We start from the raw sequence: 23,932 nt of genomic DNA on the forward strand, positions 1-23,932 counted from the left end.
TTGCATAAGTGATGTAATTAGACTGCCCTTTCACATGCAGATCAGTTTGACAACATGGCATTCACTCCAACACACATTTACAGCCATACACACATACACAGACAAACACACGCGACGGCACACGCCTACTGCCGTGACCACCCCCATATCATGGGGTGTCTGTTGTCTGTGAGCAGAGAGTGTAAAGATTAACATAATCCAGCTAATAAGTGTGAGTAATATTCACACAGTGACGCGTGGCGTAGACACTGTCCTGCTGATGCGTATTTGTATCTCATTATAGATGTAAAGCGCTGAAGGGGGTCCAACAGGGAGGGTGCCAGTGTGGATGGGGGATGGTGAGGGGTCACAAAAAAGTGTAGGCCTTAATGTAGAGACACCCAAGAATGACAAAAAACAGCAGTATTTTTTATAAACTATATCATCCACCCTTTCTACAGAGGTCTAGTGATATAAAGACAGATTACACAGGGTACCTCATAACTAGGATGCAGGCGATCGGTATAGGAAGTCTTTCTATTGTTTCCACAAAATCAGAAAGACAATTTCACTCATTTTTCTGCTTGTTTACAGTAAAAAGAAGGCACAGTGTCAGTTTTTGCAGCAGAATGTAGGAATTATAAATAGTGTATTTGCGCTTGCAGGCTAGCTCTGCCACATGATTGATTAGGATGGTGTGACGACCATTAAAAAGTCATTTAAAAGATGGATAGGGACCACATTTCCAAATAAAAACCACTTTATACCTGATGAAGTGCTGAACAAACTCCTTCAAAGACATTTACTGATTACTCTCGGTGTGTGAGTGAGTGTAATGTGGGAAGCACCCATGTTCTGTGTGTAGCTCTGCATCAGCTGTAGAAGATACCAAAGCAATCTTCAGGACACAGTTGAGCAGTGGGTGGTGGTGTCCACATTTTTAAAACTAAAATTAGATCTCAATTTTTTTGATTAAAAGAAGCAGCATGATGCTCATTTGGGAACAGATGTAATCTATCTGCATATGCACAATGTCACAAACAGGCCTACACACACACACACACACACACACACACACACACACACACACACAGATTGAAATGTATCTGATAGCGCAGAGTTGCTTTGGCTAAAGCCTTATCCAAAGAGGCAGAGCTGTGTCTAAATGTGCGAATGTATTTCAGCTCTGTCTCTTTAACTCGGGGCTCCACCATAGCAGCATGCTTTGGGATTCATGCATAAACATGAGCTGGCCTTTCAGCTCTCTCCTCACATAACCAATCTAAATCTAAATGAGCCCCCACTACAGATACACCAGCAGGCAATGACATTACACCCCCCAGCCACAGCCCAACCCCCTACTCTACCTTACTACCCCCAGCGACACATATATACCAGCAGGCAATAATTTCACGCCATCTCTCAAAGCCCCCCCTCCACCTCCTCTGCACACTCGTACCCCCTTTTGCCGCAACCCCACCAGCTGCACAGTACTCATTTCATTAAGAGGGGGAGGACAGGGAGAAGTAGAAATGGTGGGGGATCACTTTATCGGGATGACTTTCTAAGATGACTATCATCAGCTACGAAGCTATCTTAAGCCCTCTTCTGTGTTTACTTTCTATTGTTCTCCCCATGTATCTGTTTGTCTGGTTCCTGCCTGCAACCCCAATCAGAACTGTTTCACAGATATATTGCCTCAGTTGTCGCATTCATGTGTAATGGTTAAATGAATGGCTTGCAGCTACAGAACAAGGAGCAGGCACCAGTCTGTGCTGGAAACTCTGGACGACACATTCTTGCATTGTAGTTTTTTCTCTGGCAAGTTGTCTCATCAACCACCAGAAGGTTTTACACATAAAAAGTAAATTCAACAAAATAAAATCTGTTCTACAAACCTTTGCTGTGGTCTGAAATGTTGCATATGAAAATCTGCATGTCCTAAATGTGCTGTAGTGTGCAATTTTACTCCCCTTTCTCCCAGAGTCGTAAAACACATTATCATCAGCAGCAGCAGAAGCAGCAGTGTAATTCATCCGAGGTCGTTAATATTCATCATATTATTTAGTCACAAAGGAAACTCATCTGGCTGAATGTCACAAATGTAATTAATGAAGTGACCCCAGAGGTCATGGCTCCCTTCACCAAATGCCTTTCACACATTGCTGTCTCACACACACACACACACACACACACATCAAAAGCCTTCCAGCCAAACACACATTAACACTGAACATACAACCTGGAATATGAAACAGGCAGACACCTTCGCATACCACAAAATTCATAAAATGGCTTCTCTTGGTTAGAGCAAAGGGATGAGACCAGAGCATGCACCAAAGCAGACTTTATTTAGCTCAGTGGAGTATGGGAAGGGAAAGGAAGAGAAACACACACCAGTAGGGGAAAACTTGGGGAGGGAGAGTATAGAGACACACTAATCCACTGGAGCAGGACATAAGGACAGGTGCACATCACAGGTATCTTTTTGGTCATCACTATGGCAACAACATATCCAGAAAAAAAATAAAAGAATAGTTTTACCTACAGTAAGGATAACAGAGTCCCTTCACCATAGAGGACCCCAATATGTACATCTTACAGTCACTAAGATCAAGAGAATATGACAAATTAAATTTAAAATAATCAGTATACAAAAAACTGCCTTTGTGGTATTTGGAATGCACATTTCTGTACAGAAGAAAGCTCATTGGTATTGTCGTAAACATTGGTTAGTTTAAGAACAAAACATGACAGAGTTAGTCAGTCCACATCCTTTGGAAAGTTGGCTGTGATGTCAGTCTGAGTTCAGCAAAGCTGTTTTAGCTGGACAAATGGACTTGAGACATTGCAACACATAAAGACTGACACCATACCAGTGAAAGGTTTGGGGCTAAACTCCTTCAAATAGCTATGCAGTATCTCCATAAGTATTGAGAAGTTAATGCCCCAAGCAGGTTTCTCTAAAACTGGAAGCTTGAAAAAATACTTCTGGTATTACGAAAGCCATTTTTTTTAATCTTCTGAGTAGGGGTAATTAATAGGATACTGAAAAACAAACCTGATGGAATTGAGCCCCACATATTCATTTGTTTTCAACATAGGAGCAGTTTATCAACAGCATCACAGTTATCATTACAGTTTGTAGTCATTAAAGCCTAGTGGTAAAGCAATCAGAGCATGCATCTTTCTACAGTATCGTTAGAAACTACAGTACATTAGCAGCAAACTGGACATCCTTAAGGGCTGAAGTTCAACACTATGGTAAAAAAGAAAGAAAATAAACTGCAACATTTCTCAAGAGAAGTAAAACTCTTTAACCGCTATATTACAGACTGCCATGGCTCTAGTTTGGGGTTTTGGTTACAGTCTCCAGTGTGCTTATGAGAGGCAGAAAACAGTAGCTTAGATATAGGGACTCCTTCCTTCTTTAAAAACAGCAATACATCGTCAAGTAAACAGTAGCGCTTATTTTTGTAGGTCATATGGTTAAAGTATTATCACGTCTTTGGATTTTTGTCTTAAAGCATTAATTATTGTTTAGCTATTATTGTTATATTATCATTATTACAGTTAGAATAAGGACTGGTTGCAAATGAACACAGGAAGAAAGGTAGAGAGCAAAAGAGGAAGAAAGAGGGAAAATAAATTAAGTGTACAAAAATAACATCGATAACATCCAAAGTTGTTCTCAGCTTTCCGCAGTAGCTCCCTATCTATAAGTGAAAAAGGGAGCCATGTCTCAATCATCCAATGAAGTCTTGAGTCAACCATACAAAAGCTAAATACTGTACATTTACCCCTCACACTATTAAACACTTTAGTTTCAATAAGGTTTTTGTCACAATCTATTACTCAGAGGTGAAAAGCTCAGATCTTTGAAATACAGATGTTTTTGTAGATATCTTTAAATACTTAGTCCAAGGTTTAACCATGCCTCTTCTGTTTTAAAAACAGAAAAGTACAGTATTAAGATCACATTTGAAGCGGAGCCATGTTGAGCTGTTGACCTGAGCATAGAAAGCTTTACATTAATCACATAACATTGGTCAGCCATTGGTATATTCAAATAGAACGGAAAGGCAGTAAGACACCTTGCCGGAACATATCAAAGCTGTCATAATCTTTTCATAATCATGACACTATTATATCGAAGCAAGACAGTTTATCTCAATCCATAAGATTTATATTAAGAAACTATTACTAAACACACACAATGTAAATTTGAGTTTGGTTAAAGTTTTCATATACAGTATAATGGTTGAGTGCTATAAAAAATAGTTTGCCCCGTTCAGGACAAACTGGCCTTTACGTTCTGTGCTATTTGGGCTGTTATCCACTAAAGGAACATAGAAGGTGTACATGTACAACAGAAGACTCATCATTGGCTTGTGGAGGGTGAAGCTGCAGTCTGGCACCGTATCAGTCTATTGGTACTCGGCTTACTTTTGCCAGCTGCAGATCTCACCCATTTACTGTACAGACGTCAGCTCTGCAGTTTGTTATTGAAAACAAACATGTTAAAACTAAATCCACAGACATGTAAAATTTTGGTTACGAGCTTTGGAATCTGAGTCAGTCTTTACAAAAGCTCTATGTGAATACCTCCATCTATTTTTCCGTGTTTTTTTTCATCTTCTTTTTCATCCACTGTTAACTGCTTTGTTTTTCTTCAAGTTTATCTTTTGGAGCTCTCTATTTACACTAAAATCTCTTTGACAATTTCTTTTCCAGCCTCTTACAGACTGGCACTACATGCTACACAGCTAGTCATTAAGCACTGTCTGGTGGAGGGCCCACTGTGAGTCTGTCATGCAGACTGAGAGGTAGACTGCAGGTCTAGCTGGGCAGTGAGGTCACATACTTGGAGAATGCTCTTTGGCCTCTGTGGCATCTGGTTGGTTTTTATCAAGGTGGTGTTTGGTTGTAGTAAGGTGTCTGACGGATAGGGAGAGGGGCTCTTTTCAACAAGAAAGGACAGACCAGGAAAGAGTTTAAGAACAATATGAAAAGAGGAAAGCTGTGGTGGAGAGGACTTGGTTTAGGCTCTTTCCTACTTTCAGTTTCTCTTTGGGCCACTGTGGCTCGGCATCTTTGGGGTGTTTAGGTTACAGGTTTGGCAGCAAAGTGGAAAAGGTATATGGTTAGAGGACGAAAGCAGGTGCAGGAGAGGTTTTGGGGAGAATGTAGTAGAAGCAAAGGGACCGTAATCTGCCTCTCTAAGCTCTGTCTCTTTCCCCTGCCCCTGCGGACAGCTCGGACTGCTCCCTCTCGGCAGAATCAGAGCTCAGGCTCCTGGCCCTCTTCTCCTTGGCTCTGGCATTCTGGAACCACACCTGCAAAGAATATTTGTATGTATAAATGAGCTATTACCCTTAAAAGACTTCTGAAACTATTGTTTTTAATCTTTAATACGTTCAGATCAAACTGCATTTTATCCTTTATGAATATTTGAAATGTACCTGCACCACTCGGTGAGGCAGTCCCAACTCTTGGCCCAGTGTCTCACACTCATGTCGGTTGGGGGTACGGTGGCTCCTGTAGAAGTCTCTGAGTTGGAGTACTTGGAAGTGGCTCATCTGTGTCCTTTGGCGCTGCTGCTGATGTTGGTGCTGTTGCAGACTTTGCGTCTCACCCCAATATGAGCTTGGGCCCCCAGATCCCTCAGGACTAGGAGACCCTTGGTCAGCCATACTGGAACCCTCCTCACATTGGTACTCCTCATCGTCTTCCTCATAGTCATCATCCTCCTCTGGGTTGTTTAGATCAGTGGTTGAAGACAAAGAGGTCACAGGTGGCTTTATAGTTATCTCTTTGTTAATGATGACATAGCCATGGTTTGGGATGAGGTTGGAGGAGATAGATGGGCCTGGTCTGTCCATGACAGATGACATAGCCATCCCAATCTGCCCATTGGCTCCATTACTCATCGATAAGTTGTAGCCTGCTCTTTCAGCCTCTGCCCAGTGGCGTGACCTCATATGGGCATCCAAAGCACTTTTCACCTTGAAGAGAGCCCTGCAGAATGGACAGCGTAGGTGGTTCAGACCCAAGCTGAAACTGGATCCTGGCCCCATTGACCGGAACTGTCCTTTTCTCTCTCTGGCTCGTGTATTCTGAAACCAGACCTGTGAAGGAAAGACCAGCATGTTTTAAAATTTGAGATACACAAAGTCTCTCTCTCTCTCTCTCTCTCTCTCTCTCTCTCTCTCTCTCTCTCTCTCTCTCTCTCTCTCTCTCTCTCTCTCTCTCTCTCTCTCTCTCTCTCTCTCTCTCTCTCTCTCTCTCTCTCTCTCTCTCTCAGCATTTACACATAGTCAGACACAACAAACATTCATAAAATACCTGAACCACACGTCTTGTAAGGCCTACATCGCGTGCAATCCCTTCCAGGACTCCTCTGGTGGGGTTAGAGTCCATGCTGTAGCGCTGATACAACACTTCAAGCTGTTCTGGGGTGATGGTGGTTCTCTGACGCTTATCCCTTCTGTGCTCCTCCTCAATCTCTCTACTGCTCCGTTGGCCTTCAAAACTGGTCTCTGACATAAGCTTTGAACTCTGCTTCATGGGTGTCAGGGAACTTTGAGAGAGGCTGCTGAGGGTGTTAGTCGAGTGATCAGAGAGTGTGTTCTTAATTTGTATGCTATTTAAGTGTGAAATCATGGGATGTGTGGTATTAGGGTGCATCTGGGACATAGCACCTGAAATCATTTGGCTGGCCATCAGGGAATGGTTGGGGTGGAGCATCATGTAAGGCATAGGTCGGTCTGTGAACCCAGGGTGGAGAAATTGGACCTGGGACTGAGCTGCCAGGAGGTGCCTGGTCTGATGCTCCTGCCACAGCTGGAATGAGGGCAAGGACACTGGGCAGAGACTGCACTGGAACTGAGTCTGGGTTTGGGGTTGGAGATGTTTTTTTGACTGGGTTTCAGTGGATAGGCCAGAGGTGGCACCAGGCAGCCGAATGTGGCTTGTTTCAGACTCTGGAGCAGCAAGGAGGCTGAGTGATGTATCAGCAGGCTTTTCAACAGCTTGATCAGAAGGAGAGCTGTGCGCATGCCCGGGGCTGGAGTGAGCTGTGGACGCGATGGTGGGTACTGTTTTTTGTAAAGAGGAGGAAGAGCGAGGCTGGGTTCTTTCTGGAGTCCTTTTTGGCTGTAGATTGGGCTCAGGTTGTGGAGAGGACCCTATTTTTATGGCCTCAACAATTTCCTTGCATTGGATGTCTGCATCTGAAATTCCATCTTTAGTTTGAACAAGAGCTGTGCTCTTGTTAGCCTGTGGAGAGATTGTGTTATCTTCCTGTTTCCTAGTAAGAGGTGTTGGTTCACCTTCGGTTGTTAGATGCTCACTTTCTGTGCAGTGAGAGGAAGAATCAAGGGCAGGTGAGTCAGGGTTTGTGTAATACTCATAAGTCAGATCCATGGAGTTTTCATTTTGAGATTCACCTTGTCCTTCATCCCCATAGCTGTTATCATCATCATCATCATCGTTCTTATAGCAGCCATTTCTCTGTCTGTGACTGTTGTCAAGCTGGTTCTTCCCCTCTAATCCATTGTCTGCCCCCCGGTCTTGATTTTTGCGGGCTCTTTGCCTAGCATTTTGGAACCATACAACAATTACTCTGTTAGGAAGAGACAACAGAGCAGACAACCTGTCATATTCTTCCTCTCTGGGGTAGGGGGTCGCCTCAAACACCCCCTGCAGGGTCTCCAGCTGTTGCTCCGTGAAGCGGGTTCGGGAAGAGCGTCTGCCTCTATGGGGCTCTTCTCTCTGGAGGTCTGTTGTCAGGGCCTGTGGGGAGGTGTTGGCTGGAAGGCCCGGAGACAGTGAACATGGGGAAAGTGTCAGAGGCAGGTTTTGTGCTACTTCCTCTCTGGATTCCTCCAGGGCTATGGTCGGGGGGTTATTAAAATTGTAAGGAGAATCCTTGTCTCGCTGGCGCTCTTTAAATAGGGTGTTGCGAAACCAGTGTTTGATGACTTTATGAGGCAAACCAGACAGAGTAGACATCTTGTTGATCTCTTCATCACTGGGGAGGCTGTTAATATCAAAGTGTTTCCTCAGAACAGTCAGTTGCTCCTCTGAGATTCGGGTTCGGGTTCTCTTACCCTGTTGTTCAAGTATTGTTGGGCTGACTTGGGGTTGCTGTCCTGTTTGGATAGGGCTGGGTTGGGATGGTTGACCCAACAGTGCAGGATTGAGCTGTGGAGGCTGACCTTGCAAAGCTGGGCTGAGCTGTGGTTGTTGCCCTAGCAGTGCTGGATTAAGTTGAGATTGGAGTTTTGCCAACTCTGGGTTCACACTTGAGTCTAACCAAGGTTGGGGCTGGAGACCCACAGACTGCATCACAACCGGAGAGAGGAGAGGTAGGTCCATGGGAAAAGGAATGTGGGGTAGGGGAAGCTTAGGTAAAGGTAAAGGAAGCTGGGGCAAGGAAAGAGGAAGCATTGGTATTTTAGGTAAGGTACGGGGTATGGAGTTAGCTATGGATGTGGTTTGAGAAGTAGCTGTAGCAGATGTGCTTGGGATGGGTGCCTCTTGTTGAAATCTGTGAGGTTGAGAAGAAAATGGAGGAGAAGAAGGTGCGGGGGCAGTTGGTGTTAGGTCTGTAGCTGAAGTAGATGTTTTGGTTATGGGATCTGAAAATGAGGGTACAGGTGAGGATGCAAGACTTTTAATTTGAGGCATAACTGGTTCCAGTGCTGGTTCTGATTCTGAGGATGGGACTGGGGCTGCAGCTGAAGCAGTTGAATTATCTCCAGATTTAGGCTGTGTGAGTGGGTACATCTGGTCATACTGCAGTCTGTATTCTCTAGAAAACCTCTCCAGTGCAGGAGTGGGAAACAGCATCCTATGAATGTACTCCCGGTGGCTTTTTAAAATCAAGGCATCTGAAAAAAGCTTGCCACAGTCTCTACACTTTTCTCCTATTCCACAACATCCTTTCTCTTTGTTTGCCGATTCCTGATCATTCTGCTTTTTCTCTTGTGGCAAATGTTCTATGTCTCTATTGCTCTCTACTCCTTTGTTATCCTTTTTACAGCCTTCCATCATTCCATCCTGTAGTCCACTAAACTCAAATTTTTCTTTTTCTGAGCATACCTCCATTTTGTTGGTGTCAGAGCACCCCTGTTTATCTGGTATCATATGAGTTGATATCTGCTGCTGGTGTCTATGTCTACTTTGTATATATTGCAGTGCCAACTCATAGCCATAACTCTGCAGCAGGGCTCGAAGAGGCTCCCCATTCACAGCAGCATAGGGCACTCTGGGGGGAGGACACTGCAATCCAAGAAAATTAAATGAAGAGGAATCAGTTTCCACCTTCTGACTCTCATTTTTAACAGTAGGAACAAGCATTTCTTCTTTTTCTTCCTCAGGACTAGAATTGCTGTGTTCTCTTTCTGACTGGTTGATGGAGGATCCGCTACAGCCAGCTTCGACCTTGGCTTCACACTGCACATCATTTGGTTGGTTAACAGTTGAGTTTGAACTTTGTTTTTGGGGTTGTTTCTCTTCTATTTGAGGTTGGGACTCCCTTTTAACTTCTGCCTTAATCTGTTCTTTTAGGATAGAGTTAGCAGATAATAATTGACTAAGTTCTAGACTCTTAACAGCCAACTCTGGGTTAAGATTCATGTCTCCTGACATGTAAAAGGGCAGAAGAAGTTGCTGATGCAGAGAGAGCAAGTTGTCTGGTGCCAGGGAGAAGTGTTGGTTAAGGAGATTATCTGTCCCAAAGGATAGGTGCTGCATCAATTGGGACTGGAGCAGAGCTGTGTGTTGTAACTGGGCTTGGGCCTGGGCCTGAGCCTGGACTAACTGCTGCTGCTGCTGTATTAGCATTAGCTGGTTTCTTGATGCTATAAGTTCTGCCACTCTCTTTTTAGCCTGCTTGCTGTCAGTTGGGTTAGAGAGGGTTGGCTGGGCCTCTGCTGCTAAGCCAGGGCCTAAAAGTAAAGAGGTTGAAGAGCTTACTACATCTGGCCTCTTGGTGAAAGGCACGCTCTTGGATGTTTCTTCTCTGGTGGTAGCAGCCTGAGTGGCAGTAATGGAGACTGACACTGGAGCTGCTACACTAGATGCTGGGCTCTGTGGAGCTAAGTTCTGGGCAGCACGAGCTCTAGTCTGATGAAGGACAGAGCGAAGATGTATGTCCAGTGTGGAGCTCTGGCTATAGCCCACTCCACACAATCGGCAGCGGTAGGGCCTAGGATCTGGACCACGGGGAGCCTCGGGGGTAGCAACACCTGTGCCAGAGTCCTGTAGGGCTCGTCTGGCCCGGTGGAGATGGGACACAGAGTTATAGTGGACCAGAAGAATGGTTTTCTGTGTAAAAGATTCAGAGCATATTGTGCATTTATAGGGCCTGGTTGGATCCAGATAGCGGTCCATTGTGGGGTTAGGGGTCTTTTTGACAAGAGAGCTGGAAGTAGGTTCAGATATGATCTCTTTCTCTGGCTCAGTTAAATTCTCTTCACCTCCATCAACTTCACCAATCATTTCCTTATCTTTTAATTTTACTTCTTCTTTTTGTATCTCCTTTCCCTCCATACCTAGTGCTTCTTCCTCTATCTCTTCATCCTCATGCTCTCCTGCTTCTTGACCCACTTGAGGTGATAAGCTAAAATCTTGTTGAACTGAACTCTTAGTATGCTCCATGTATTGAGTAGTGTGAAGCGGTAAGAGTGTATTCTGCCCCTGTGTGTTGTCAAGCTGTGAGTGCGTATTCTGCATGTGTCTCTGCAGGGCCTCCTGACTGCGGCATTGTCTCGAGCAGAGAGGGCACTCTGTCGCCGCTCTCATGGCATGGTACTGCCAGTGCAGCTGGAGCTTCTCCTGAGTGGGGAACGCTAGGCTGCACCTGCTGCAACGGAAACGGTAACCATGGCGATCAGTAAGGGGAGGGGGGTCGGCGAGCGGGGAGGAGGGCGGGGAGGAGGATGGGGAGGAGGGGGGGGTCTGAGTTGGGGACTGAGGAGCCAGTCTGCCATTGGAATGGTGAGTGGTGTCTTCCAGGGGTGGGGTGAGTAGAGCTGTGACATCTTTGGGTGCGGCTACATCTCCCTCAGTGTTCTCTACTGAAATTCCTGCAAAATGCATAAAAATAGTATATAGTAATAGTGCATTTTAAATAACATTAGGCCAAGAAGACAATGTGTTTTGAACGAATTACCATGACATGTTTGTTTGGTTTAGCATTTGATTCTTCAATTGACATCTAAATTGATAATGATTATCAGTTTTATCATAATTTTATACCAACCTTTGTTTTTCTGTGAATCAACTGAGGCACTGGAATCAGCAGTATATGTACAATTTGTATTGTTATTCTTGGTGTTTTTATTTTTCTGACTATCATCTGTCTGTAGTTCTGTCTGCAGCTGAGGCTGCGGTTGTTCCATGGATAGTGTGACCTGGAAGAAAGAAAATGTCTGTTGTTTTTTTTTTTTATTGCTTGTTTTTTTATTGCCAGTTACACAACAATTCAGACTGAAAGGAATATGGGATATTACCATATTTTCTTAATCCCACATTATGAATAAAACATTTAATTGTACAGCATAATAGCAAGCAAATATCAAGATGTATAAACATGAGGGCCTGCACACCCTGTCCTAATATCATAAAACATTAAAGTGTGAATTTGTAAGTATATCGTTACATCTTGCACCTGCCTGCACAGCAGTATAGACAGCAAGGCACATCAATTTGGTAATAAGTGTATATGTTTGAGATATGTGTGTGTCTGCCCTTCAGCTCTTGCGACACCCTCCAACATGCCCCAAGGGTTTAATAAAACTTTACTGAGCTGAATAATGATTTTTTTTTAAATTATTCTTCATATAGAAAAGCTCCATCTCCACAGCTTCGAGCACTGAGAGCAAATACTATATCTTTGCGAACAGCTAGCTACCCTTAGGAAAGGACGGACAGCTAAAGATGAGATTTACATGACAAGAGTTTTCTCTGCGTAACAGCTTCATAAGAGAGAAAGAGAAGAACAACCACACGCACACACACACTGCAGAGAAAACTGAAGGTCAGGCTTAATCTAGAGAGCGTAATTGGAAAGCAAGGTACATAATGGCCATCATCACCTCAGTCTGAATTAATGAACCTCAATTACTATCAGAGAGAGTGAGAGAGGGGAGGGAGGGAGGGAGGACGATGGTGGGGGGTAAGGGGTGTAGAAGATGAAAAAGAGAGAGCAGGGAGGGAGAAAGTATGGGGCAATGGAAAAAAAAAAACTGCTTCAGAGAGAGAGAGTGAGAAAGGGAGGGGTAACGCATAAGAAATTGAGAAAGAGCTTGGGAGAGACAGAAAGGGAGGGGCAAGGACAGAGATTGCTGAATAGGAATGATAGGAGTAGCTGGAGGGGGGAGGGAGGGACAGCAGAGGGGAGAAAGGGTGAAAAGCAGTCAGTCAAGTGGAGGCGAAGAGCACGAGAGACAAAGGCCACTTAGCATACGGGCCAGGGATATGGAGGATGGTGATGTGGATAGATGACCAGTCTTTGTTAGTTGGAGAGACACAGTAAAAAGCATGGGGGCCCCTTTTTAGCTTGACTGCACTTCTGGTAATAGAGGGCTACTTAAACATGCATTATAGAAAGACTGGCTCTTCCCTCACTCAGTCAAATCCTCTCTCTTCCACTCTAAAAGACGCGCATACACATACACACAGAATGCACGGCTGCATCAAAGATGATAGCGGGGAGCTACTTAAACATGCATTAAAAAAAAGCACTGCCTTTCTCTGTGGTGCCTTCTTAATGGAATTGTCTCCCTACATTTCACTCTCCCCCATCCCCCATCGCTTTGCCTTCTCGTTTTCTTTTGCTTCCTGACAAACGCAAATACAACAAATACACACTTGCATACACTTACTGTGCTTATGAGCTTGTCTACACAGTCCTGCGCCACACAGTGCACATGTGTGAGATGCTGTCGAAGGTGTGCGTGTGGGAGTTTAACCTGGCACAAAGGGCACTGGACAGTCTAAAAAAGTTAGATAGAAAAGAGAGAAGTGAGAAAAATGGTGTTGGATTAGAAGGCTTAAAGAGAGCCCTGATGTGCTGAGTTTGTGGAATTACACTAGAACAGCATTTATTGTGTCTGTTGTTACATTTTATATTCACCTGGTCATACTTAAATTATTAAAAAGTGTGTTAACTGCTCACCTGCTGGTTCTCATTTTGCTGGTGTATTCTGGGGCGTTTGGTTGAGATAGAGTTTTCCACTTCCTCGCATCCAGAGGATGGACGCTTGACTGAGGGCAATGACTCCCTCTTTTCTCTTTCCTCGTCACTAGTTTCTTCTTCAAGTAAAAATTCACATGGACATGTAAATAAGATTGATATTTATGTAATATATTATCATGCTATCATTTGAGTTAACTATAATATGTTGTAGAATGTGTTGAATTGTTTTGCACATTGAAGCAGCCATACCTGTCTCCTCAGAAATCTGCTTCACCCCCAAGTTACAAGTGTCTTTGGTTGTGTCCAAAGGACTAGTGGTGGTCTCACTGGAAGTTCCCATATCCTCACTGAGCTCTCCTGGGAGGGGACACAACAAATAATTACGTTACACAAACATTGTGCTTCAAACAATATGTTCTCATAAACTATCAGGCTAATTGTAGTTCATATTATCCTCTAGATAGCATCCTTTAAAAAAGACCAATGTCTTTGGACCAAACTTCATTCTTCTTGCTTGCGCCCATACACTATTGATCAAGTATTGATTCTCCATTAGATTCTCCTCAGGGGTGGAGTAGACGTAATATGGACTTACAACACATCAGTTCACCTCAATAAGTCTTAATTTGCACATAGACAAATCACAGGATAGACTTAGTTTACAACTGAAGTGTTGAACTACTAATTTTAGATGTTGTGCCAGCAGTTCACGCAATCCAAACTATGTCAATTCAGTGTTTTATCTTGAACAGACTGCAGACTGGTGACTAGCCTCCACCTCCCCCATTCTTATCCAGGACATTTGTATTGGTCCATTGATTAGCAGGTGCTAGTTAGCTGTTGCCAGGGGTTATTGGGGATATAACAAGGATGTGTATCGACAAATCAATTTACTTGGTCAATATCTCAGCAACAGCCATTACTCATTTTCTCACTCTTTTCATCTTAATCCACTGCCTGCTCACTGATGTCAGCAAACACATGCAACATGAAATCAAATAAGGCCACACAGTTCATATTCTCACCTGTAACACCATCAGGGCTTTTCCTGATGGTAAAAATGGCTGCCAGCTCCTCTCCGCCTAGTGGCTGCAGCTGTAGTAGCCCTTCCCTCTGCTGATGGGTTGGGGTTTGACTGTGTTTCAGTACTTGGAGTTTAGAAGAGGAGGAGTGGTTGCATAGGAGACAATGGAACAGCCACGAACCTCCATCAACTTCACCATCATACTGCTGCAGGAACTACAAATAATGAGGTAGAGAAGGAGAGAAAGAAAAGAATTATGGTTGGACAACAGTTCATAAATCTAGTCTGATTATCATGGATTGCTGAATACATTTTTCGTTTCAAATGCTGCTTGCATGTCCTAAGACAAAGTTATTATTGAGAGTGTACTGACTCGGTAAACCCGGACGCTGGCCTCATGGTGTGAACTGAGGGAATGTCCTCGTAGCTTGTCCAAACTGCTGGTCACGTAGTCACACAAGTTGCATCTCAGCTGGACGGGGTTGCCCTTAGCAATAAGGGATGCCCCCTCCTGACCCCTGTCCCCACCCTCCTGGAGGTGAGCAGCCAGCTGGTACCGGGTGCGGTGTCTGTCAGTCTGGCAGTGCAAGGAGAAGTTAGCCCTCAGCGGGGTAGTGTAGCCGCACAGCCTGCAGTGGCAGCCACCAGCGACCAATGAGCACCACTCAGACTGAGGCAGAGAGCGAGGGGCGTTCAGGTGCTGCTCAACAGACTCTAAGCTGTCGGACGAAAAGCAGGAGCAGACAAGGCATTGAAACATGCCCTGGGAGAGGGGTTCAGTGGGGGACAGAGATGGGGCTGGAGGGGGAGAGGGGGAGGGGGAGGGCGAAGGAGTCAGTGTAGACCCAAGGGTGACTGGCTGATCTGTGACTTGTTGACTGGTCAGTCGCATGTTCAAGGAGAGCTCGGCACCTAAAACACAGAGGGATCTCCTGTAAGAATATCCTAATTTTTAATTTTTTGATTACACCGAGAGACGCATTACTCACCTGTGTTTTGTAGGTGTTTGAGCTGCGGGGCAAGACTCCGGCAGTGAGACAGATAGTAACCTCTCTGGAGCCGTAGCATATTATGTGTGTGTTTCTCGCTGGTGGTGTGTATGCGCAGGTTGCGGGCAATGCTGGTCTCATAGTCGCACACATCACACCGCCACCGCTTACCATGAGAGTGAGTGTGTGCAGCTGGTGTGAGCTTGGCGGGCTGGGTAGTGGGCGTGGGAATAGAGAGTGGAGGCTTGTATGTGGGCTCATCCGCTGTGTGGCCGTCGGAAGAGCTGCTATTGTTGGTAATGTTGGAAGTGTGCATGTGACCATTTGAGTGTCCCCCATTTTGAACATTATTAAGGTGTTTATCCGACTGCATGTGTATGCTGAGGTTGCCTTTCGATGACGTAGCATAGTCACACACCTCACAGCGGTAGGGCTTGTAGCCACAGGCGTAGGTTTCACCACGGGCCAAGCGAGGATGGGGTTTCCCCGAACTGCAATATCCACACACACCTCGTGTTGAACCGCCACACACACACTTTCCCCCGGAGGTGCCACACACACACTGGCCTCCAATCTCTGGATGTTTCTCTTTCATGTGGACTTGCAGTGTATGCTGAGACTTATAGTGCCAGTTACACTTGGGGCATTTCAGCGTCTTGCAGGAGTTGCGTGAGTGCATTATGGTCATGTGACTGGTCAGTGAATTAAGAGAGAGGTCTTGGTTGAGGTTTTTAAGGACAGCTTCTTTCTGTTCTTCTTTGTCTCCCTCGTCATCCACCTCTGTGTCTAACTGGCTGTCATTTGGTTCTGGAGCTTTGGCACCATCTCCATTGGAAATGGAAGAGTGAGGAACCCCTGCCGGCCCATCATCCTCAGCAGGTGTACTGGCAGGCTCCGTACCTGCCAGTGGAAAAGCCAGAGTAGACTGCTGGGATTTAAAGCTCTGAGGAAACCCAGAAATCCAGCCCTGATCTCCCTTAATGTCTTTTACCTCTGTCACGCTCAGCAGGGCAGAAGAAGAGGATGGACAAGTGAAGTGCTTTGGAGAGGTGTAAAGAAAAGGGGAGGACTTTGGAGAGGTGGAAGGAGTGGGGGAGGGCTTTGGAGAGGCGGCTATTTTGCTGTTGAGTGTGCCAGTGGCCTTCGCAGTGCTGGAAGAAGAGCTGTGCTGGCTCTGTTGAGGTATTAAAGAACATTTGGATTTGGTTTGGCTTTGGTTTGAGATGGCCTCCTCCTCTTCCTTCTCCTCCTCTCCGCTGCTGCTGCTAAGGGTTGCTGGGAGGCCCCCTGTAACTGATGCCTCTCCCACACCTACATGTACCTCCCCTTCTTCCTTCCTTTGCCCTGACAAATATACCTCCCCGAAGTTTTCCTTCATCCCCTGCTTTTGACACGCTCCATTCTCCTGCAAATGTCGGCCTCGTTCTTTCTGCTCACCTCCCTGGGTCTCTTCTCTAGCCTGGGACCCCTCTGCGCCCTCCTCCTCCTGCTGAGGCAGGGTCAGGGACTCTTTGGCAGGGGCCATGGCTGAGGTATGAGAAGATGACCCCTGCTCCGGAATGACCGCTAGGGTCAGGAGAGGAAGAGATAAAGCCTGGGGACTAAGGTCAGCATCTCTCTCCTCTCCTCCCCCTCCATCCCCTCCTCCTCCCTCACCGCTGTCCATACCAGAGGCTACAGCTGCCACTCATTACTACCCCACCTGTGTTTCAGAAAAGAGAAGAATAGAGCAGGACAGACAGAAGAAAAGTGAAGAAGAAAAAAAAAAGGACAAAATGAAATACACGAGTCATGTTAATAATATTGCATAACAGTGAAGGCCATTGATTACAGTCCCTGGATAGCATCTGTTCAATACTGCCCTCACAGTGCGCAATACAGAGGCTGGTTATTCAGAGGTTAGCGTTAGCCCTTAATGGGAAAATCAATAGCATGAGCGCTAAACTAGGTAGAGGAATGCGGGTAAAGGCTACACAGGAGGTCTATAATATTCCTCAGGGGATAGGATTAAAAAAAGAACTGAATGCTTCTGAGCTAAAGGGCTTCCACTAAATTGCCACACTTAAACAAAAGCAGATAAAAGAACAGTTTTCAAAGCCAGTGTATCGGTCTTTACATCTTTTACTGTGCATTGGTACAGAGGTATTATGAGAGGAAACTGGATCTCTGTTTAGCACAAGCCATTTTATGATACGCAGTGCAAACACAGGGGGTGGTCACAATATATTAACACCTGTATAATCTAATTTAGTCTAAAATACAAAATACTTGTATGAAGCTTTTTTGAATGAATGAAATTAATTAAGTAATTTTTGTTAAGATTTCAGACGCGTGTGTTACAGTGCAGCATATTACATTTCTCCTCTCCCTATTGGATGTGTAGCATTGTGTACACCTCCTGTAAGTCCTACTGCTTGCACACTATATACACAAACACTGAAGCAATGATGTACATTAAAATAATGAATCTCTTTTTGCAATAAATGGAAACGTTATGTATTATGCATATATAATGAATAATGTGGAGTGTTTAAAAAACAATTTAAAGCAAATTAATCTCTATTTCAAGATTGCATTTCCTTGGCTTTTGGGATACAACATTTTATCATGCATGAATGACCATAAACATTTAAGTTAATCATTACAATTTCCCAAAATTGATCAATAAGGTTTACAAAGAATCTGAATGACAAGCACAATCATGCATCACTACAGAGACTTTCTAAAAAATAAAAATCGGGCCTCCTCTTCTGTTTCTAACTGACAGATGGATGCCAGATGAGACAGATACATCTCTCTTAATCTGTGTGTCCCACAATCTCATTACGGACCTTTTTTTTTTTTTTTTTAAATCAAGAAGAGACCTTAATGTACCCTTTCACCTTCTCCTTCAACCACCCAACCAACCCCCTCCTGCTGAAACACCCTCTCTCTTCTGCAGCCACCCCCTCTCTGCACCTTAAAGATATATGGCTCATATCGGCACTCTGATAGTGCTTTAATGTACTGTGTTTATGTCACAGGCCACAGACCCTTGCCCACTGCAGCTGTCCACTGTCCCGCTGGATAGTGCTGAGGGGCTAGCTTGCCTGCCAGCAGTTGAGAACAGTCTCTAATCTGATAAAGATTTTCATTTACACTGCAATCAATACCCTGTGTCTATCGGCAATGTAACTATTTATACAAACATTCCTGGCTCTCTATCGATCACAAGTGCAGGAAACCATCATTTAACAGTGTGTGTGTACATCTACTGTATGTGTGTGTTAATATGAGTAAATCCTCTTGTGCACTGCAAACTAATTCTGATAATGTCAATTAAGCACACACACAAATCACCTGGAATCGTACATTTAATTAATAGAAATATGAATGCACAAGACATCTTTTTTATTATGAATACAGATTTTGCAACATAAAATTACGTCTAAACATCCAACAACAAAGTGTGTCCCCTGAATCTCTATATTAGGGTGTGTGTGTGTGTGTGTGTGTGTGTGTGTGTGTGTGTTTTAAGAATAGAGAGAAAGGATAAACAGGGGTGTGAGGGGGAGAGAGAAAGACACAGAAAGAAGAGTTGTGTGGCTATACTTTAGGAAAATGCATTTTGTTTGTCTTTCGAGTGACCTGGACAAATAGCCTGCAGTTGGACATGGACAAATACTGTTATGAACGCAACTGCTTTGCGTGAGGACCGCGCATACAGCCTATTACACCAGTCTCAAGGTAATATCACTAAGCTGTATTTTGCATTCTTCTGGGAACCATAATAACGGGACTGTTGGAGAATACCAGACGGGCAGCGACTTGAAGTACACTCCCCGTCTCTGTCTGTGTTGTCAAGCTTCTGACCAACACTCAGCCTCCACACTACTTCAGCCTTTGTTTACAGTGGACCGCACCGTACCACACTCCGATTCAGCGTAACCAAGAGTGATCGCGTTCAGTATCCAGTAACAGGTGACTCAATGCACAAGCAGATCAACAAAAGCTCGATTTGTGCGATTTACAGGCTGCACTAACCAAACACCCCTTCCTCCCCACCGCTGGGTTGCTTCCTCCCGTCCCTTTAATATCGTAAACAAATGGCAGACTTACATTTCTGCAGCGACTCTGGTACAAAGCTCCGTACGCTGAATGTGTAGTAGTCCAGAAAGCAATCGTATAGAGAGCCCACTCATTCCTTATGAATGATCCTCTGCGTTTTTACGGAGCCAGGAGGAAAAATGGGGAGAGGGAGAGAGAGCAGCGGGTCCAAGTTGTTACCAAACAACAGTGTAATTAAAGCTACATATAGGCTGTAGTAAACAGAAGATGGGGGACGGAGGGGTTTGTGCGAGCTCCAGAGGTAGAATGAGTTCTGATCACTGTAGGGGGAAAACACTTGGCTCTTTATTCCTGCTAATTAGTTTCCTTCAAAAAATGGCTGAGATTACGCTCAGTGCGCATGTGCGTAATTGCGCAGACACCGCTAATTAGCCCGTTTGGATCAATAGGATTCCGCGAGAGAGTGGGAGGGAGGAGGGAGGGGAAGAGGCTACAGGGCACCTATAGAGAGGACAAGGAGAAGAAAATATTTAAAAAGTACTAGAAATTGAAGGTAAAACGTGGAATGTTTTATTATAAATACGTTTCGCTGTAAAATTCCAGTAATACATTTTAGATAGATGTTAAGACAAATCCCATGCAGCATTATCTAAAAAATGTAGAGATAAGATATCGCAGAAAAATCTCTAGTTGCACCAAAATACGTGATAATATACCACGCAATAATGTCAAAAAAGTCAATATTCACAAAACAGACACAAAAGGCTTTTTTTTGGTAGAATATTGTGATGCCAGAAAATCTGCTACAAAATGCGACACTGTCACCGTGATTCACTATTAAGAACCACAAGCACATTGCAAGGCCCTGGAGGGTTATTTTAGGAATGTTAAATTGACATTTTGTTTGGGATAAAGCAGCCGGTAGACGCTCACATGTAAGCATTATGTCCCAGACTTAAATAGCATTATTTTCATAAAATATTTAAATTTCGATGTGATAGCCCACTTGCTTTGGAAAAGTTGTAACCTGTAATCGCAAGGTTTTTGGCAGACACATATTCACGTCTAACAAAGAGATACACAACAATTATGTTTAAAACAAGGGAGGGGTCTTCTAAATATGTTTGAATATAAAATGAGACATTGCACCCTTGACTGTTTTTGGACTGATGGTTGCAGGTTTGGGTTTCGGGCATTGGTTTGCTAGTTCATTTTCTCAGTTTGGAAAACAAAAACAATATTTAAGCCTTAACTGATGTGTTTAGGTCATCAGAGAAGACCTTTGGGGTTTTTCTGCTCTGGCCGTCATCCTCGCCACTCGGGTCTATTGTTATGATAATACTATTGTGAATTTCACGCTGGATGTGCAATCTGTCGATCGTCCATATTTTAGAAGGTGAACACGGCATTTATTTGTAATATGAAATTGTATCTTTTAACTTTATTTTGATTGTCAAAGCTGACCTTAGGCTTTTATAAATATAAATTTAGAAAGGTGTGGAAGGCTACAATGTTACAAAGAAAGTCCCTATGGAAAAACAATAAAGGAATATTTTAACAGAATATAAAATAGGCTGTAGCATTAACTGCAGTAAGGTTACTATCAGCTCACTGTTGCGTGAAACAACCGCACTACAAGGCCATATCGGAATAGTACATGAATATTGATGACATTTCGTTGTGTTCGTTTTGTGAAAGCTACTGGCATTTTGATTTTGTTTTGTTTTTCTTGGTTTGGTCTGATTATTTTCTTGCATTTGTGCAACTGTAAATATAGAATCGATGCATTGGCTATTAGTTACAGTAATGATTTGGCCTATGTTTGTAGAACATCCAATAATTATTTTACGATTTTAAAACGTTTAAAGTAATTGTCTGTCTGGCACGTGCCACCAAGCAAAGATTGCAGGTTATCACAAACATAAATCAGGCACTGTATTTTTTCTTTTGTTGTAATGATGGCTGCAGTCAGAACGGTTACAATTTTATGTCATTTCATGAGCAAAAGACAATGACAGTGAATGGTGATATACATTTAACGTTGGTCCTAGGTGTGTGTGTGTGTGTGTGTGTGTGTGTGTGTGTGTGTGTGTGTGTGTGTGTGTGTGTGTGTGTGTGTGTGTGTGTGTGTGTATCTGCTAGGTGCGTCTGTGCCTTTATGGGTTTGAATAATAAGAATAATGTTAAAATGTTAATTGAAGCTAAGGCAATATGGGAATCTGCTGTTTATGTTTATCCTTCCATGTGCATATGATTTAACACTGTACTGTATTGTAACATATTACATTTGTGTAAAAATTATCACAGATGTGATGTCAGGGGAAAAAAACATGATGATGAAGATATGGTATTGAGAATTTGAAACCAGTAATGTAGCCTATTTGAAATTCATCATAAACAAATCATCTTAAATTTTACACTATAGTGCTGTGACGCAATAATAAAATTATTTAAAATGATCCATGATTATTTGCATAGCTGGTTCTTATACATTTATATCTGTATTTGCAATTGCATTTTTTGGCCCCATTTAAAACAATGAAAAGGAACGTGAACACATATTTGATGTCTACCTTCACGTGGGGGGAATGTCATAGACTCTATTTGTGGTTCACAATTAATATACACTGAAATACAGAGTCCTCTCTAAAGCAGTCCTCACATAAAGTCACATTTTTACAGAAAAGAATAGAATGCAATAATGCTTCTGAATGGTCTAAATGTACGCTTTAAGAAAGTCCAGCACAAATATGAGAGACGCTCTCCCTAATGGACACTGCAAGTTAATTTCCGTAGTGATAAATATAGATTATTTAACCGATATTAAAGCTCTCATGTGAAGGTACATTTACATTTACAATTTACACACTTACACACTTCTTGCATACACACTCAAACATGCACAGGCCGTACTGTAAAATACGCCATGCCCTCAGGTGTATGCCAGGGGTTGTTGTTTTCACTGTAATATATAGTTAGCCCTTCCACCAATTTACCCTGTCAGTGTTAATGGGACAATTAACCACCATGATACCCCCCAGGCAGAACGAGAGCCAAAAGCTCCCCAACTCTAAACTTGTCTTTATGACATTTAGATGACAAAATATGGGGGAAGCTGGGGAACCATCTGACACCTTGGTGGGTCCTTAATGTCACTCCCTCCCTTGCCCCCACCCCTTTCTGCCCCAGGGTATGGCACTGAGCGGGAAGTGTAATACATCATGTACAGGATAGGCTCGTCCAGGAGCAGAAAACTTACTCTGCATCCAAAGCTTCAATGGGGCAACTCTGATTTACACACTGTGTCCACTTCAGCGTGACTCTGAATGTAAACTGGCCTTTATAGTAGGCCACACAAACACACTTCCAGCTAACATATTCCAACTTGACCTCTCCCTTCATTTAAACTCTTTTTGGTGTCTATAAGTCCCTCTATCTTTGTCTCTGCTCACATTCCCCCTGTCCTTCTTACATCCCCAAGGAGGCAATAACCTCCCTAGCAAGTGTTCCCCCTTGAGCCGTTGTCATAGTAACTTGTGGACTGGTCGACATGACAACCCCACCATGGTCCAGATATAGATGATAGGCCAGAAATGGGGAGGGAAAAGGCACATGGGGGATTTGCACCCCCTTTAATTTGGTTTGCCTGAATCTAATAAAAAAAAACTCTTTCCAAGGGAGAGGCTTATTCAGCGTCAATCTGCGTTGCATTTATACAGGTATTTACAGACACTATCGGCATCCGAGCATCTCCACGACTGTTACCTGCCTTTCTCTACGGCACCTGGATGGACATTGTAAAAAATTGTAATAGTAAAAATATTAATGGATGTGGATGGATATGTTGTTCTATATTCAGAATTTTTTTTTTTCAAAGAAAATGTATATACATGATCAATGCAGGAAACCTGTATGTTTTTACATTTTGCTCTTTTTGGCATTAAACCCAGTCTGCTATTTACGGTTACCACCAAATTCATGAACAGGAAATGCAGATATCTGAAAAACCATGCAGCATAAAAATATCTACATATTAAACCCTCGTTTAGACTCCATTTCCTAAATCTGAGGACAGTACTATAACCATCCCAGCACCAATTTAGTGACTTTGTTATACCACAGTTAAACAGGTTCAGTGTTAATGCAATTCACTCCATCAGTCTATTACAAAATGTGCTGTCGGTGGAAGAGAATTGAAAACTTAGTCTCTAACACAATGCAAAAGATTCCTAGAATATTTACTGAATACCAAACTGTACATGTGTTAAAGGCACAAGCATAGTTGATAGTTGACCTAGTAGATTTGCACAAATACATTTTTATTTATCACAACTGTGCTGGCCAGGATGGTCCTTCAAATGGAGTGCTCAGTGAGAAAAACGTTCCTACTTCAGAATTCCTGAGCGAGATGATGAATCCCAACCAGCTCCAGGGGTGCTGCCCCTCAGCTCACCCTGATCTTTGACCCCTGTGTAGAGGGTAACGAACTAAAAGAGATATGTCCTATAAGAATCAATATGTACCATTATTAATCAGGACTATTAAATACATATTATATTTCAAATATATCAACTGTCTGGTGGTGCCATTGTTTTCAGTTTTCTGTTTCATTCTGTACATGTGATATGGTCATATAATTTGCTTTTTGTTTTTTAGCTGTTATAGTACAACAGAGATTAAGATTAT

General features: G+C 43.4%; 1 protein-coding gene across 1 annotated transcript; it reads right to left on the bottom strand.

Annotated features, from left to right (window-relative positions):
• Nucleotides 1-2,311: 2,311 nt before the first annotated feature.
• LOC144522072 (zinc finger homeobox protein 3-like) lies at nucleotides 2,312-16,895 on the bottom strand. The gene is made up of 10 exons (XM_078256859.1): nucleotides 15,200-16,895; nucleotides 14,584-15,122; nucleotides 14,212-14,425; nucleotides 13,436-13,543; nucleotides 13,166-13,302; nucleotides 12,873-12,983; nucleotides 11,249-11,399; nucleotides 6,325-11,072; nucleotides 5,442-6,107; nucleotides 2,312-5,315 (listed from the first exon to the last, which is right to left on the bottom strand). Exons 1-10 carry the CDS (start codon nucleotides 16,863-16,865, stop codon nucleotides 5,199-5,201), a joined length of 8,457 nt encoding a protein of 2,818 aa, XP_078112985.1. The 5' UTR covers nucleotides 16,866-16,895; the 3' UTR covers nucleotides 2,312-5,198.
• Nucleotides 16,896-23,932: the final 7,037 nt, after the last annotated feature.

Source organism: Sander vitreus, chromosome 8 (genome assembly GCF_031162955.1).
Source record: "Sander vitreus isolate 19-12246 chromosome 8, sanVit1, whole genome shotgun sequence".
Lineage (NCBI taxonomy): Eukaryota > Metazoa > Chordata > Actinopteri > Perciformes > Percidae > Sander > Sander vitreus.